The sequence below is a fragment of the Zeus faber genome, assembly GCF_960531495.2.
Source record: "Zeus faber genome assembly, chromosome: 12".
Taxonomy (NCBI): Eukaryota; Metazoa; Chordata; class Actinopteri; order Zeiformes; family Zeidae; genus Zeus; species Zeus faber.
In genome coordinates, this window is record NC_137196.1 from 8,656,472 (window position 1) to 8,670,802 (window position 14,331).

At 42.9% G+C, this 14,331-nt stretch overlaps 1 protein-coding gene across 1 annotated transcript in view; it reads right to left on the reverse strand.

The window, feature by feature from the left end:
• Positions 1 to 4,270: 4,270 nt before the first annotated feature.
• Positions 4,271 to 14,331, reverse strand: part of kcnn1a (potassium intermediate/small conductance calcium-activated channel, subfamily N, member 1a) — a 50,673-nt gene continuing 40,612 nt past the window's right edge. The window contains exons 5-9 of the mRNA XM_080011397.1: positions 13,986 to 14,127; positions 13,049 to 13,159; positions 12,702 to 12,829; positions 7,984 to 8,053; positions 4,271 to 4,705 (exon numbers count right to left, since the gene is read on the reverse strand). Of these exons, the coding sequence (XP_079867523.1) occupies positions 4,409 to 4,705; positions 7,984 to 8,053; positions 12,702 to 12,829; positions 13,049 to 13,159; positions 13,986 to 14,127 (748 nt within the window). The 3' untranslated portion in view covers positions 4,271 to 4,408. The remainder of the gene's footprint in view (positions 4,706 to 7,983; positions 8,054 to 12,701; positions 12,830 to 13,048; positions 13,160 to 13,985; positions 14,128 to 14,331) is intronic.

Sequence of the window (14,331 nt, forward strand, 5' to 3'; positions counted from 1 at the left end):
AGGAAAGGAGGGATGAACGGCGGGACGTCCTTCAGATCCCCGCTATGACGCGCTCGGCTGTCGGGGGCCCGAAAGGTTGAGGACTTTTAAGTAGGCAGGATACTTCAAGAGAGGAAAGAACTTGATGAAAAAGAACACGACAAAGTGGGGGATAGTTTGGGCTTGACGCATGACACACTCAAAATCACAGTTTCTTCTCGTCCACTTGTTGTTCCCAAGTTGTCCCTTGGCTCCAAAAGGTATTTTTTTCGCTGCAAGTACACTGGCGCTAGAACTCAGAGGTCCCCAAAACAGCTTTGTAGTGGCAAAACCAGACCCGACCACCAGGGGGTGATGTTCTTTGCAAAGATATTAACTCGTTTAAAGGGGACCTATTTTGCAAACCTCACTGTTTCAGTGCTTGTGCACCTACATTTGGGTCTCTGATGGGCTTACTAACACGCAAACTGTGAAAAAGGACAACAGTTGTTTCAGAAAACATGTCCCAAACGTCCGTGTCTCCCACAAGCTCGAAGCACGGCAACCAAGGTCGGAAAAAACGTTGAAATGAGGCCTTGCAGATCTAATATGAGTGAAGATTCAGCAACTGGATTACATATTTCTCGCCTCAGTTTTGTTCAAAAACAGATTTTTATTTTGATAAGGTGAAATCAGGAAAGTTATGGAGTAAATACAATGAAACCCGGAAGCCACGCTCAAAAGCCATTACTCACAGAACTCGGGCCTCGGTAGAGGGTGGCTCCACCCACAAAAGAAACAGCCCGTTTTGGAATAAGGTGGTATAGAGTTGCTAGAATGGCTAGAATGCATAATCTGAGGGGTATTTTCAACAAATAAAAATCAAGAAAATGTTTTGGAGACCTCAGAGACCTATGTTAACTTGTGTAAAAAGGAATGTGATAGGTCCCCTTTAAAATGGGAAATCTTGGTTAATTGAGCTGAAATTAATATAAATTCCATTTAATTGTATTAGAGATGTAAATATTTGAGTATAGGCCCCCACATCCACAACAAAGCTGGGTAAATTCCAAAGGAAGCATCCAATTTTTGGGGTTTTTGCACAGTGTAAAAAACGTGTGTGTGCGTGTGTGTGTACGTGTGTGTGAACCTGTTGATCCAGGAAAATGGACGGCACCACAACGCACGATCGGATTCATTCCGATGGTGCTGCGACAACAAGTGATGAAAAGCAAGAGAACAGGAAGAAGAGAGGGAAGGTCATAGCTGAAGATAAGTCTTTAATGGTTTGACCTTGGTGTCTCTCCTTCGCTAGGACAAAAGTTCACCTGCAAAAAAATGAAGGAACATCGTACAGTATACAGAGAAACATACCATGTTTTTAAAACCCATTTTTCCATCCATTTAAAAGTAGATTTATTTCCAGTGCTACTACGTACATTATGCATTTATGTGGCAGTGTACACAGAACAATGATGGTATACAAATTTTTTTTTCCACCTTTTTGGGGTTTTGTCACTCGGTTATTTTTCATTGAAGTATCTTCGGAAGCCTGCTCTACGAGGAAGGAAAAGCCTACTGGTTTTTTTTGTTGTTGTTTTTTTTTTTTTTTGGGGGAGGGGGGGGGGGTAGTTAAGACTCTTTATCACGTTCACTTCGCATAACCCCCTTACTTCACAATGGCGGTAGGTGTGTGTGTGTGTGTGTGTGTGTGTGTGTGTGTGTTGGCGTGCATGCGCGCACATGCGTGAGTGTGTGTGTGCACGCGTGTGTGTGTGTCTGTCTGTCTGTGTGTGTGCGTGTGTGTATGTACATGTCTGTGTACATGCCTGTGTGCATGGGGAGTTATCATATACATTTTTCGGAATGGCGTTCGGGCAGTTGTTTGTTGTCGATTGGATTGAAAGAAGAAGGAAAAAAAAAAAGAGAAAAACGTTGATGACCAGGAAAGAAAGCTAAATATGTGAGAGGAAGAAAAGCTTCCCCGTTCACCTGGTTGTCTGTCGTCGTCCCCCCCCCCCCCCCCACCGCTCTGTGACATCGACAATGAGGTCATAATCACGGGACGCCCACTCCAGCTGCGCTCCCACTCCCACGAGCCAAAACGGACATCTGGCTGAAAATGAGCTCGGGGTCTTATCTTTTCTTTGTGTTGCTTCATCTCTCTCTCTCTCTCTCTTCTCTCTCTCTCTCTCTCTCTCTCTCTATTTTGTTGCTTTACGAATTAAGTTTACTATTTCCTTTCTTTCTTTTAAAATCTCAATTATGATCATATTCATCCATTGACTTTAAGCTTATCACCAATAAACTGGATATCAACTATTTTAGGACCGCATGTCTGTCGTCTCCCACCATGCGCTCGTCACGTCCAAACTTTATATCCATGCTTTTATATTTTTTTTCACAAATTACTGATTCACCCTAATTTTGAAAAAAGTGACTCTCCCCCTGGGGAGGGGTTCACTGTTCTGTGAGCATCAACGTTTCTTTTAGCACTTTCATTTGGATTGTTCCGGGACAAGTCTTATTTATTTAATGTTTTCTTTTTTGTTTGAATCAGGGAATGCATTGTATTGTTACTCGGTATCACATTACCGCAACTCTATAAATCATAGATTAAATCCGAACTGAAATTAAAAAAGAATGAAAAAAACAACAAAAAAAAAACAAAAACAAAAAAAACCCAACAACAACAATGTAAGCGATAATGAAATCAAAAATCGTCAAGCCAGCCAAAGAAGTGTTTTGTCTTGTGCAGAACAATGCAAAGGGTGTGGTGTGCGGTGTAGTGGTGGTGGAGATCTTAGTCCAGCCTGGTGTGTGTCTGTGTGTGTGTGTGTGTGTGTGTTTTACTATACTTTTTGGTTGTCTTTTTGGTTTGAAAGTGCACCAGCAACATGGGTCCTCACTTTGATACCAGTACAAGAATGTGTGTGTTGGTGGGTTTGTGAGCATGTGTGTGTGTGTGTGTGTGTGTGTGTGTTGGAGTGTCTGTATGTGTGTGTCTGTGTGTGTGTGTGTGTGTGTGTGTGTGTGTGTTTGTGCGTGGCCATAGTTTTCACCAAAACCTCAAGCCATGCCGGTATCTAAAAGGCCAGTGGAAGCTCTGATTTGTGTCCTGGTGAGAATAAAGAAACAATATAGAAGAGACTAGATATTGTTATTGTGCTGCGTTATGAGCAAAAAGTATGAACTCTGCGTTGACGAGACCCCGACCTGACTCATTCTTCCTTTTGACCCGCTTATTCTCTGATCAGATCGTTGTTGTTGTTTTTTTTTGTCCTTTTTCTCCAAAATGTGTTAGTATAAATAGAAAAAAACAAGGAGGAAGAAAAAAAAAAAAAGTTGTTTCCAAAACAAGTTACCGTGAAAGTTACTGTGTAATGAGAGGCAATGTTATGCAAATACATTAAGACATTTTTCATTTTGGGAGTTTTTTTTTTTTTTTTTTTTGGAAAGGAATGTTTCTGAAAAAGGAATGCAATGCTCGTATTCAGACTGTTAACATCGTAAAAAAGCTCTGAAATTAGTAATTAAATAACCCTCTACTATTTATACATTCAGGCACTGAAAAATCACATGTCAATATGTAACTAAAAAAGATAGTCGCTCTCAACTTTCCCTTGGTAAGAACAAGGAAACTGAAACCTTGAAGTTGGCAATTGTGTAAATTTTTCCTACTCAGTAGTTATGCCATACGCATCCCCCCTTTGCTCTCCTCCTCCTCCCCCCCCACTTCCTCCTCCTCATCTTCCCCCTCTTCCTCCTGTGCGTTTTCGGAACACCCGTCTCGCGTCAGAGCTTTTTTTTTCCCACAAGTCTTTTTTTAATGGACAGTCCCGATGTTTTTGACTTGCTCTTCTCCCCTTTAGCTGTAGATGCAGATGGACAGACGGGCGGGGGGCGGGGGGAGGATGGACGCCCCCCCCCCCCCCCCCCCCCAAACGGTTAAGGACTCTCCGGTGTGATAGCCAGCTCTCACCCCAGTGACCCTGAACTCCAGTCATTTTGTCAGTTGTTTTTTTTTTGTTTCGTTTTTTAACTATACAAGGGCTTTTACAAAAAAGCTAACTTGAACAGCCATACAATGGCTAAAACATAAACCATATCTCTACTTTATCTCGGTTTTTTCCGAAGTTTTCAAAAGTTGTTTTTAGGGACGCGCGCGCGTGTGTGTGTGTGTGTGTGTCTTCCATTAAGTCTTAATTTGCTTCCCTCTGGTCTTTCGGAATAGCTCTGATCCAGTCACAGAGGGGGATGGACATTAGGGAGAGAATCGTGAGGCGGGTCAGGGGGTCGGGGATCCAGGAGGGGCTTAAGATCGGGTTGTTTTTTTTACTCTCTCTTTTAAGGGAAGGAGGGTTTCCCGGTGAGACTTTGAAGTGAGGCGATGCGGCAGGTGGGTCTGGGAGAGAGCGCGAGAGTGTGAGAGAGAGAGCGCGGTCCTCGGCTATCCGCTGTCGGAGGAGGTGTGCGGCGCCGTGGAGGGCGAGCGGCGCCGCCGGGCGGTGGAAGTCCAGGAGCGCTCAGAGCGCTCGGACCCTAGCGACGCCGGCCTGAAGCGGTAGACGAAGCCGTCCAGGAAGTCCTGCTGCTGCTGCGTTATGGCTTGGGAGATGAGGCAGGGCAGCGCCTGCAGGCTGCCCGTTACCGAGTCCAGCTTGTCCTCCAGCGTGCCGATGCGCTTATCCAGCTCCTCGCTGCGTTCCTGCAACTCCGACACCAGGTCGTACATCACGTTCTGTGTCTGATGATGGAAAGTGGGTTTGGGGGTCAGGAAGATCAGGACAGTGTGAAGATGGAAAAAGTGGGGGTTAGCAGACAGAAGTTTACATACATTACGTCATTGATCAGATCATTTTGTCCAAAGCGACTTACGATAAGTACATTTATTCAAGGTATCAAACCACTGTATGTCACAGTCACAGCTAATCCTTCTCTAGAAATAAAATAAATTAAAACTACTAACTTTACTAGCGTTGACGAGTAAAGTTAGAGATTTTTCTTTAATTTTTGATAAATAATAAAATAATAATAAATGAAATAAAATAAAGAAAATAAGTTAGAAAGTTAAGAGGAAAGAGATCCACAGGTCAGTGAAAGTAGATAACATAAAGTACGCTTCCTTTGTCAATATTATTGATGTCTTAATTATTGTTTTATTTATTGTCTTGTATTATTGTTCCTCTATTATTAATGTTATATATTTTGTTATTGAATATATTTTGAACTTCTACAGGCTTGCCTCCTGGGTCTTCTCATTGACAGCAGGGTTTTGTGTTAAGATGGATGGGGCGGGGTTTAATCCAAACATTTTACCTTTTTATATGTGTATTTATTTTGCAATTTATCGATATAATTGTATTATTTATTCATATTTTGGATTTCTCAATGCCTCAGTTGTAGTTGTATGTGGGGCCTGATGTGGGCTGGAGGTGAAGTAGGAAGTCGGAGTAAAGTATGTAAAAATGTACCCGTATCATTTAATATTGCGGAGCTAGTTCTGTCAGACAACTTGACAACGCCACATTCTTCCACACCCTTATGGACCGGCCTTTTTAAGCAGCCAGCCGCTCCTGCTCTACCTGCTTTGCTGGCTGCTTGTTTGCCGCGTTGCTGTGCTCTCTCCACTTCCCCTGCATCCACCTTTTGTGCTCCTCTCTTCTATCCAATGTTTCTAGTTAAGTTCACCTATGTTTGGTGTAAACCCTCGTCAGGAGTGATGAGCAGTAGAGCCCAGACACCAAACTCAAACAACACATAATAAATAAAGATCATTTAAAAGCGTCTGCTAAATGACAAAATGTAAATGTAAATGTAAAAGTAAATCAAGAGCTGTCAGTCAGAATTGTATTTGATTATTCCTGTATACAGAATAAATACATCTATAAAATGAAAGTACATTATACTCATGCAAACTAAAATGTAAAGAAAATGACATCACAGTGCTTTTTAAGACTGCTTTCCGATCAGACGCGTGTGATTGAAAGCCACGGAAAATGGTTTGGGGCCAAATTCAGAGCAAGCAGGACAACATTATGAATCAAAACAACCATGGTGAGGTCAAGACAGTAATTCATTACAAAAAGGACGCAGCATCCAAATGACCAGACAGGCTCTAACTCACAATAATACATCATTTTGCAGCATTAACATAAAATATCAGCCAGCTCATTATCTCGGGCCGGTTCAAACTAGAGAGATAAAACGCCACTGGCCTTCCAGACCTGCTCTATTCAGCACCGTTATTCAATGATCATACTGATTACAAGCCAAAAGATAACACAAATAGTAGCAAACCGTTGTTAAAAAATGCACAAATATATCATGTGGACATTTGCAGCTTGCTATACAATGACTTATAAATTATTATTAATCATGCTTAAGAGATATGCTTACCTCTTCCTTTATATTTATCAAGAAGAAATAACAGGGCACTAAGATGCAGACACAAGTTGAGCTGGAGTAGAATGTGCACAGGGGGATGTGACCGGCGAGCGGCGGAAGGGCAAGTAAACACACATTAAAGGACGCAGCTTTAAAACCTTTAAAAGTAGACAACGGGAGTGTAAATGCCATCCACATCAAACAAGGCTTCGGCCGTCTACCCTGCCTTTGAACTCCCCGCGCCGGTAGGTCAGCTGACCTCCATAAAAGCAGCCCGGAGAAGATCATCAGTTATGACGTATACTGTATTTGTACAGTTCTGCCAGGGAGATTCCAACGTGAAGCGACATTAAACCGATTTTGATGTTTGATAAGAGCTATACATCAAAATGATGTATCCTTCTACCCTAAAACAATGGGTTTCGTTGGCCTTCACTCTGTTGTGGTCCATTGTGGCGTCGGAAAAGCATGCACGGTCACTTAAGTTTTTTATTTCTCAAGACTCGGGACTTGGGAGTTTGATTCTGTCGACTAGCAACTTTTCCACTAAGAGAGTGAAAGAGAGCGGAATTTTTCTTTTTTTCTTTATTTTCTCTTAGCCCTGGGCTCAAACGAAATAGATTTAGTCTTGCTCATCAGAATATACTTCTGCAGCGGTGCCAGGGAACTAATGAGGGCAGATCCGCAATCCGTCCACGGGTAGGGGTGACCAGACGTCCCAGTTTCTCCGATACAGTCCCACATTTTTAAGATAGGGTGCCAGTGTCCCGGGGAATCTTCTGAAATATAACATGTCCCCGTTTTGACAATTTTATGACACCTTAGTGTATGAATACAAAGGCCAGTGTTATTCAACAATATCAGAAGCAGATAAAAGAGTTTGCACTGGTTGTACACATAATATTTAGGCTATTCAAAGGTATTTATAAAATTTCAATGCCTGAAGCCTATTACAACTTTTGGCAGATACACAGAAACTACAATGGAAGACTTGAATAGATCAATGCCGATATGTCAGATTTCACATTAATAACAATAAATAAGTTTGTCATATGTAGGGCAAAGTTTATTTTTAGGGCAAATTTGTAATTTGCAGTTGCAATGTGAGCTATAGTACTTTGTTGTGGACTGTATTTTCTTAGTGGAAGCTCTTAAACTAGGCATATTAGTTCTGAAATAATTTCAAATCATGGCTAAGTGTTCGTCATACATAGGGTACACTTAATGAGCTAGAAACATAGGAGTGATGAGCTCAAATCCCCCCATTAGATAGAAGAGTAGAGCCCGACAGGCCGATGCAGGGGAGGTGGAGGGAGGGCAGCAACACAGCAAGCAAGCAGCCAGTAAAGCAGGTAGGGCAGAGGGATTGGCTGCTTCAACAGGCCGGTCCATAAGGGCGTGGAGGCATGTGGCGATGTCAAGTTGTCTGACAGAACTAGCTCTGCAAGTTACACACCATAAAAGGTAGCCTACTAATGCCTTCTTGCTATGGCACAAAAGGCATGTGAATGGGTCAATTTCTTGATTATTTGTGAATACCATTTGATTTAAACCGTCCCTGTACAGCCACCCTACTACAATAAGAGAATAATAATTTGCCCCAAGCAGTTAAATGAGCAAGCCTTGAGCGAGCCTTACCTTTGCCAGGTCCACCAAGGTGTTGGCCTGATCGTTGAGTTTCCTCTGCTCCATCTTCACACTGCGCAGTCTGGTTAAAGGGTTCAGGAAGGTCGGAGTAGCAGGGGGCGAGGGAGAGGCGAGCGGAAGGGGGCGGGGTTAACAGGTGAGGACAAGAGGAGGAAGAGGGGAGGATATAACAACAGAGGAGGAGGAGGAAGGGTGAGGAGAGTGGGAGGACGTCAGGGGTTTATGTTGAGGGAGGAGAGGGCCAGTTGGAAAGAAACAGCAAAAACATCTTTCGTCAGGAGGGCTCTCTGTTTCATGACATTAAGTGAGAGAGAGAGAGAGAGAGAGAGAGAGAGAGAGAGAGAGAGAGAGAGAGAGAGAGAGAGAGCAGCCTGCATGCATAGTAACTATATATGTAGAATAATTGTATACACACATTCCCAGTCTTTGTTGGTGCAATTCCAACCAAAACATGCAAAATGTATGGAAGCGTACCGTGGTCATTCTGGAGGAAGAAAATACTTATATATGCATGTACATGGTGTATTCATCAAGGTTGACAATCTCATTTATTTTTTTCTCAGCAAACATTTAACGTGAGAAATGTGTTTTTTAATAAAGATGAGTTGCTTCATATGAGGTCGAGGACAATATCTTATTATGTTGACACTTGACGCTTTGAAACTTACTTCCAGAAATCGACTCTCATATGAAGACAACCTCAATCTTAAAAAACATCCATGTCATACACCGTTAAACTGTCTCTGCCTGAGCAAAAAAAGTTGATCTTAAAAAAAAACAAAAACAATGGAGACATCATGCTTTCTCTCGGTGCTGCACACAGCTTGTGGCAGGCCGTCAGATATGCAGTACACAATAGTCATTCAGTAAGCGGTGCAGTGCTTGTGAGTGACTTTCTGCCCTTGCAATGAGATGTGAGAGGGTGTGTGTGTGTGTGTGTGTGTGTGTGTGTGTGTGTGTGGGGTTGTGTGTGTCTCGTAACAAATGTGTTTCTGATGGAGTGTGTGTGTGTGTCACAGAAAAAGGATGGGGCTTGCCAATGATAAACTGTAAAAAAAACCTAAAAAAAAACGAATGGCTAAACGTACGACATAGATTTTCAAATGACTTTGCTGGGTATTACATTGGACATGTTTTTGCGACCGCCGGGACAATGTGCTTCCCCCTCCATAATTATATATCTTATGGCATCCTAAGAAGTGTTATCATTCATCCTGTGCCCATTGTGTCATTGTTAGTGCTGGCATCACACAGCCGGTGAAAAAAGGAAACGAAAAAGAGAAATAATCTCCCTGTTTGGCAAAAAACGAGGGGACGGGATGAAATTCAAGGGTGTTTATTCATGTGTAAATCGGTAGATCACATGAGAAAGACGGCTCATTTGCGGCTCCAGCTCTGTGGGAAGCCATCTTTTTTGTCAGCTGGTGTGATTTGCCCTTATTCCTTTTATATTCTATTTTGGACGACCGAGGGATTCGAGAGGATCTGGCAACCCCCGTAATAACACGTGGGGGTAGAGGGTATCAACTGTTCATAAATCTACACAAAAAAAAGATTGTGTTGTGTCGTGTTGTGACATGTCATAACTGTGTGCGTGCAGAAAAAGCTCTGCTGTGTCGCCTGAGAAAAGGAAGGGATGGCCCTTGAAAAGAGACGTTGAGGAAGAAAAATAAAACAAAAGAACGACACACACCATGGACAATAACAAACGGAACAGAAACACACTGACCTTTTGATGGCGATTTTGGAAACAGTGGCGTGTTTTAACAGATTGTTGTTTTATTGTGTGTGTGTGTGTGTGTGTGTGTGTGTCTCCGCGCGCACGCGCGCGTGTGTGTGTGAGAATAAACACAATATCATCGGGAGCAGAGGATGAGTTCTGTCGATACAGGTTAATATAGCCCCGGAGCGGCTATATTAATCATGGACACATCTATACGGTGCATGGGAAACTCCATTGACTGATGATGGATGTAGCGCCGGCCAGGCCAACAAGCGCCAAAAGCTCATTCTTGTGAAAGATGCCGTTTTATCACAGACACAGTCTCTCTCTCATTCTCTCTCTCTCTCTCTCTCTCTCTCTCTCTCTCTCTCTCTCTCTCTCTCTCTCTCTCTCTCTCTCTCTCTCTCTCTCTCTCTCTCTCTCTCTCTCTCTCTCTCTCTCTCTCTCTCTCTCTCTCTCTCTCTCTCTCTCTCTCTCTCTCTCTCTCTCTCTCTCTCTCTCTCTCTCTCTCTCTCCAGACAAGGACGACCGCTGTCCAAAAAGAAAAAAAAGCTGATGTGTCGTCTTTCGTGTCATTCCACTCGGAGCAGGTAGGGCGGGAGGGTGGGGGGTTGGGGGGTGGGGGGGTGGGTGGGTCGGGGTGCCGTAATGGGGCAGGGAGGGGTGTGGGGTGGGGGGGTGTCTGGTGGGTGGGGTGGGATTAATGTCACACTGAAGTTAGATTAAAACAAAAACAAAAAAGACAAACAACCACCACTCGGCATCCAGCATTTCTCGGAACAAATGCTTTTCGTTTTTTTTCTTGATTAAATGGAGAAAAAAAAAAAAAAAGGTATTGCTCTTTTTTCCTTCATGCATGTCAAACGCGGACGTGGAGAGAGGAGGAGGAAGAGGAGGAGGAGGAGGAGGAGGATGAAGAGGAAACAGGAGGAGTAGGAGGAGGAAACATAGAAGACTCAACTTACTTCTGAGCTCTGCGGTGATAGAGCGAAACAGAGACAAAACACAGTACAAGAGTTTTAACCCCACGACATTCACCAAACGAGAGAGAGAAACCGCTACGTCTCTCACTGTAAGCACAGGGCCGGGAGGTTGGGGAGGGGGGGGGGGGGGGACGGGGGAGGGGGGGGGGGGACGGGGGAGGGGGCAGGAAGGGTGGAGGTGGGGGTGGGAGGGACCGTTACAGCATATTTTACCATTTAGACTGACAAGAGAGTGTGTGTGTGGGTGTATGTGTGTGCGCGTGTGTTTGTGAGTGGGTGTGTGGGTGTGTGTGTGTGTGTGTGTGTGTGTGCAGGCCTGGTTCTAACAAATGCCTCAGAACTATCAACTGCAACTAACTATTATTTTTATTGTTTTTTTTAAATATACTTTTCTTATACAGTATATATGAGGCGTAGCTAGTTTTGTCAGACAACTTGACGGCGCCGCATGGATCGGCCTATTTGCTGCCTTTACGGCCCTACCTCCACCTCCCCTGCATCCACCTGTTGGTCTCTACTCTTCTATCCGAGGGGGAGGATTCGAGATCATCACTCCTGTATTTCTAACTCACTAAGGATGCCTATGTTTGCTGGACACCTCACGGGGAGTGATGAGCAGCAGAGCCCAGACGGCAATCTAAAAACGATGCAAAATAAAGATGATTTTATCGTAAATCCAAGAGTTGTCTGTCTGAATCCTGGTAACCTTGCACCTAACATCATTTTATGAGCAGCAAAATTAATTACTGGATTATTGGACACTCACCAAAAGTAGCACACAATAATACTCGCAATAAATACACTATAATAAATAAGTCCTTCTCCAGATTTAGATGCTTGAGACAAATTTCTCCCCCATGACATGCATAACTGGTCTACCTGGTGGAATGCAAATCAAAAAACTATGCTATAACTATAAACTATCACGGCTATTGAAGTCATAGGGCTAGAAAAGCAAAATTTAGCATTGTCATCATTGTTCACAATAAAATAGAGAAATATTTGTTTACACTGACATTTATGAAATCCGGACAAAATACACAACCTAGGTTACAGCTTCCTGAAAAATAAACTTTCATGATCAAAATTAGAACCAGGCCTATGTGTGTGTGTGTGTGTGTGTGTGTGTGTGTTTGTGTGTGTGTGTGTGTGTGTGTAAGAGAACATCATATGGACTTATACAGTCAGGGGAAATTGGGAAACCCATAGAACGACATCACAGTACAGTTGTTTATCACGTGTTACAGTGAGCAGGTTTGCACGCACATGAACAGTCTGATTTCAACCCTGATTGGTTCAGTGTCTAGGCTGTGGAATGAAAACGTCTCAGTGCACTCAAACTAAAAAACATAACCCAGTTGGCGTGCCTCCTCCGTCGCTTGGACCGGCGGTTTGTTTATTAGGGCATTTGCCAGATTTAATTGAGGGTTTTTTTTATTTTTTATGTGTGCGTTATAGAGGAGCTTGACCCGGATGCAACAGCATAGAGTTTACATAAAAGATAATGTGACAACGCGACATCGCGGAGACAACCCAGTTATGTGAATATCTAACAAACTAGTCAAATTAGTCTGAAGAAAAATACAGTTTCCAACAAGATGATTCCATAATAATATTAATGCGGTCTGCCAAAATGTTTCAACAGTGTTGATCATATGGAGAGACAAGTCTGTATCCACTTCTGTATTTAAGGGAAAAATCAACATATACTATATAGATAACTCCATTTAAGCATCAATTTAAGCATTCTGTGCATGTAAACGTGCCCAGTGCTGTATACGTTTTTCTTAACAACCCTAATCAACATAAGGTAGCCATACTAAACGCATACTTGAAATCTTAACCTTTTGGCATGCTTTGGTGATTCCATAGGAGGGTTGGCAGTGTACAGTCAATTACATTTAAAATTCATTGTAAAGAAGGGTTGTTTTTTTTTTATGAATTCATAGCAAAATTACAATTTTACAGCATCGTTCACTAAGCGCATATAAAGTAGGACTTACTGGTGAATGGCTTGTAGAAACTTGCGCTGGTGTTTCCGCACCTTGGCATGATCAATTTTCTTAACCAACTTGGTGTGTTTGTAAATGAGCCATGTTTCCCTGAGTACATTGGCAGCTGTGTTCTTTACCTGTCAAACAAGAAACAGAAAAATCCTTAGAAAAACGACAAGCTGAGGCCGCTTTTGCAGCGCAATCGTCTCATTGTCGGAGACCGTCGGCTGTTCTGAAAATCTACAACTCTAATTCACCTAGATGACGATATGAAGAGATTGTCCCAACACACGTGGCAGAAATGACCCGTAGTTTCTTGGAACTACAGATTAATACCCAGTGCACTCAATACTCACTCGTTTGCAAAGTTGTGTGTCCATCATGAAGTTGTGGACATGCTTCTCAGCCTTGGTCAACTCCAGCTTCCTGGCCACCACTGCGACCACCAGAGCAGTGCAGCCAGCACCCTGTTGCACAAAGGCACGGTCAGAGTCAAAAACGTTATTTTCTTTTTGAGGGATCAAAATGCAATCGAGACAGAATCAGAAGTGAGTTGACTTCTTGGCGTAGAAAAATGTTTGCGTGTCTACATATGCAATTGTACTCGAAAATAATTTAGTTATATAATTGTATCTGTATCGCTGATGACCCGTCTCTGTTGCATTAAAATAACAACGTGTGTTAATTTGACCACTAGAGGGAGCGGCAGTATATCATAACCTCACCAAATGAAATGCAGAAGTACGCGTAAATGGATAAATCTAGTCTAATAGTCTAATGTTGAACAGAGTTGAATAGCTATCCTTAATTTATCTTCTTCATCTTCGATGTCTGTCTGCTCCATATGGAAAATGTCTGATATGAATCATACAAAAATGATTCATATAACATGATTAACATGATTATGACGATAACATGATTTTGGCCCCTTTCATACAGATTTCATATAAACCGAACTTTCACGCATTATGCTCATGCTATGCTATGTTTTGCCTAAGATAAATATAGTATATATTTAATGAGTGAAAGGGGTCAAAATCAAGCAGGACAACATACACCATTGTTGTGTACACAATATGAACTGTAAATGTACGACATTACCCATTACCCTAACCCTTACCCTATTATTTCCTAAACGCCGGTAGTGTCTTGTTGTGACACCACCATGATGTTTTAATGTTTAGAGATCTACCAAATCGGACAAATGTATCAACTGTTGCACCTTTAACCAGCAAGGATTAGTGAGAATCACTTCGGTACTCAACTCTGAGTCAGAGAATGGGGGGAACCTACCATGATCCCTGTGAGCAGACACACGCCTTTCCCACAGTACGTGTTAGGTACCATGTCCCCGTAGCCAATGGATAGGAAGGTAATCGAGATGAGCCACATGGCTCCCAGGAAGTTACTGGTCACTTCCTGTTTGTCATGATACCTGCGGCAATGAAGATAAGAAGAAGCAGGAGAGCGCCCCCTTGTTAGAACAACTGCAGAGCGTCGTGGACACCTGGGCATGCTGGTGGATGTGGGTGGGAGATGGTTTGAAGCAACAAGGGTGGGTGGAAGGTGGAGGAGGAGGTGGTGTTGGTGGTCGTGGTGGTCATGTTGCAAGGGTGTCTGGCCTGTGCTGTCATGCCTG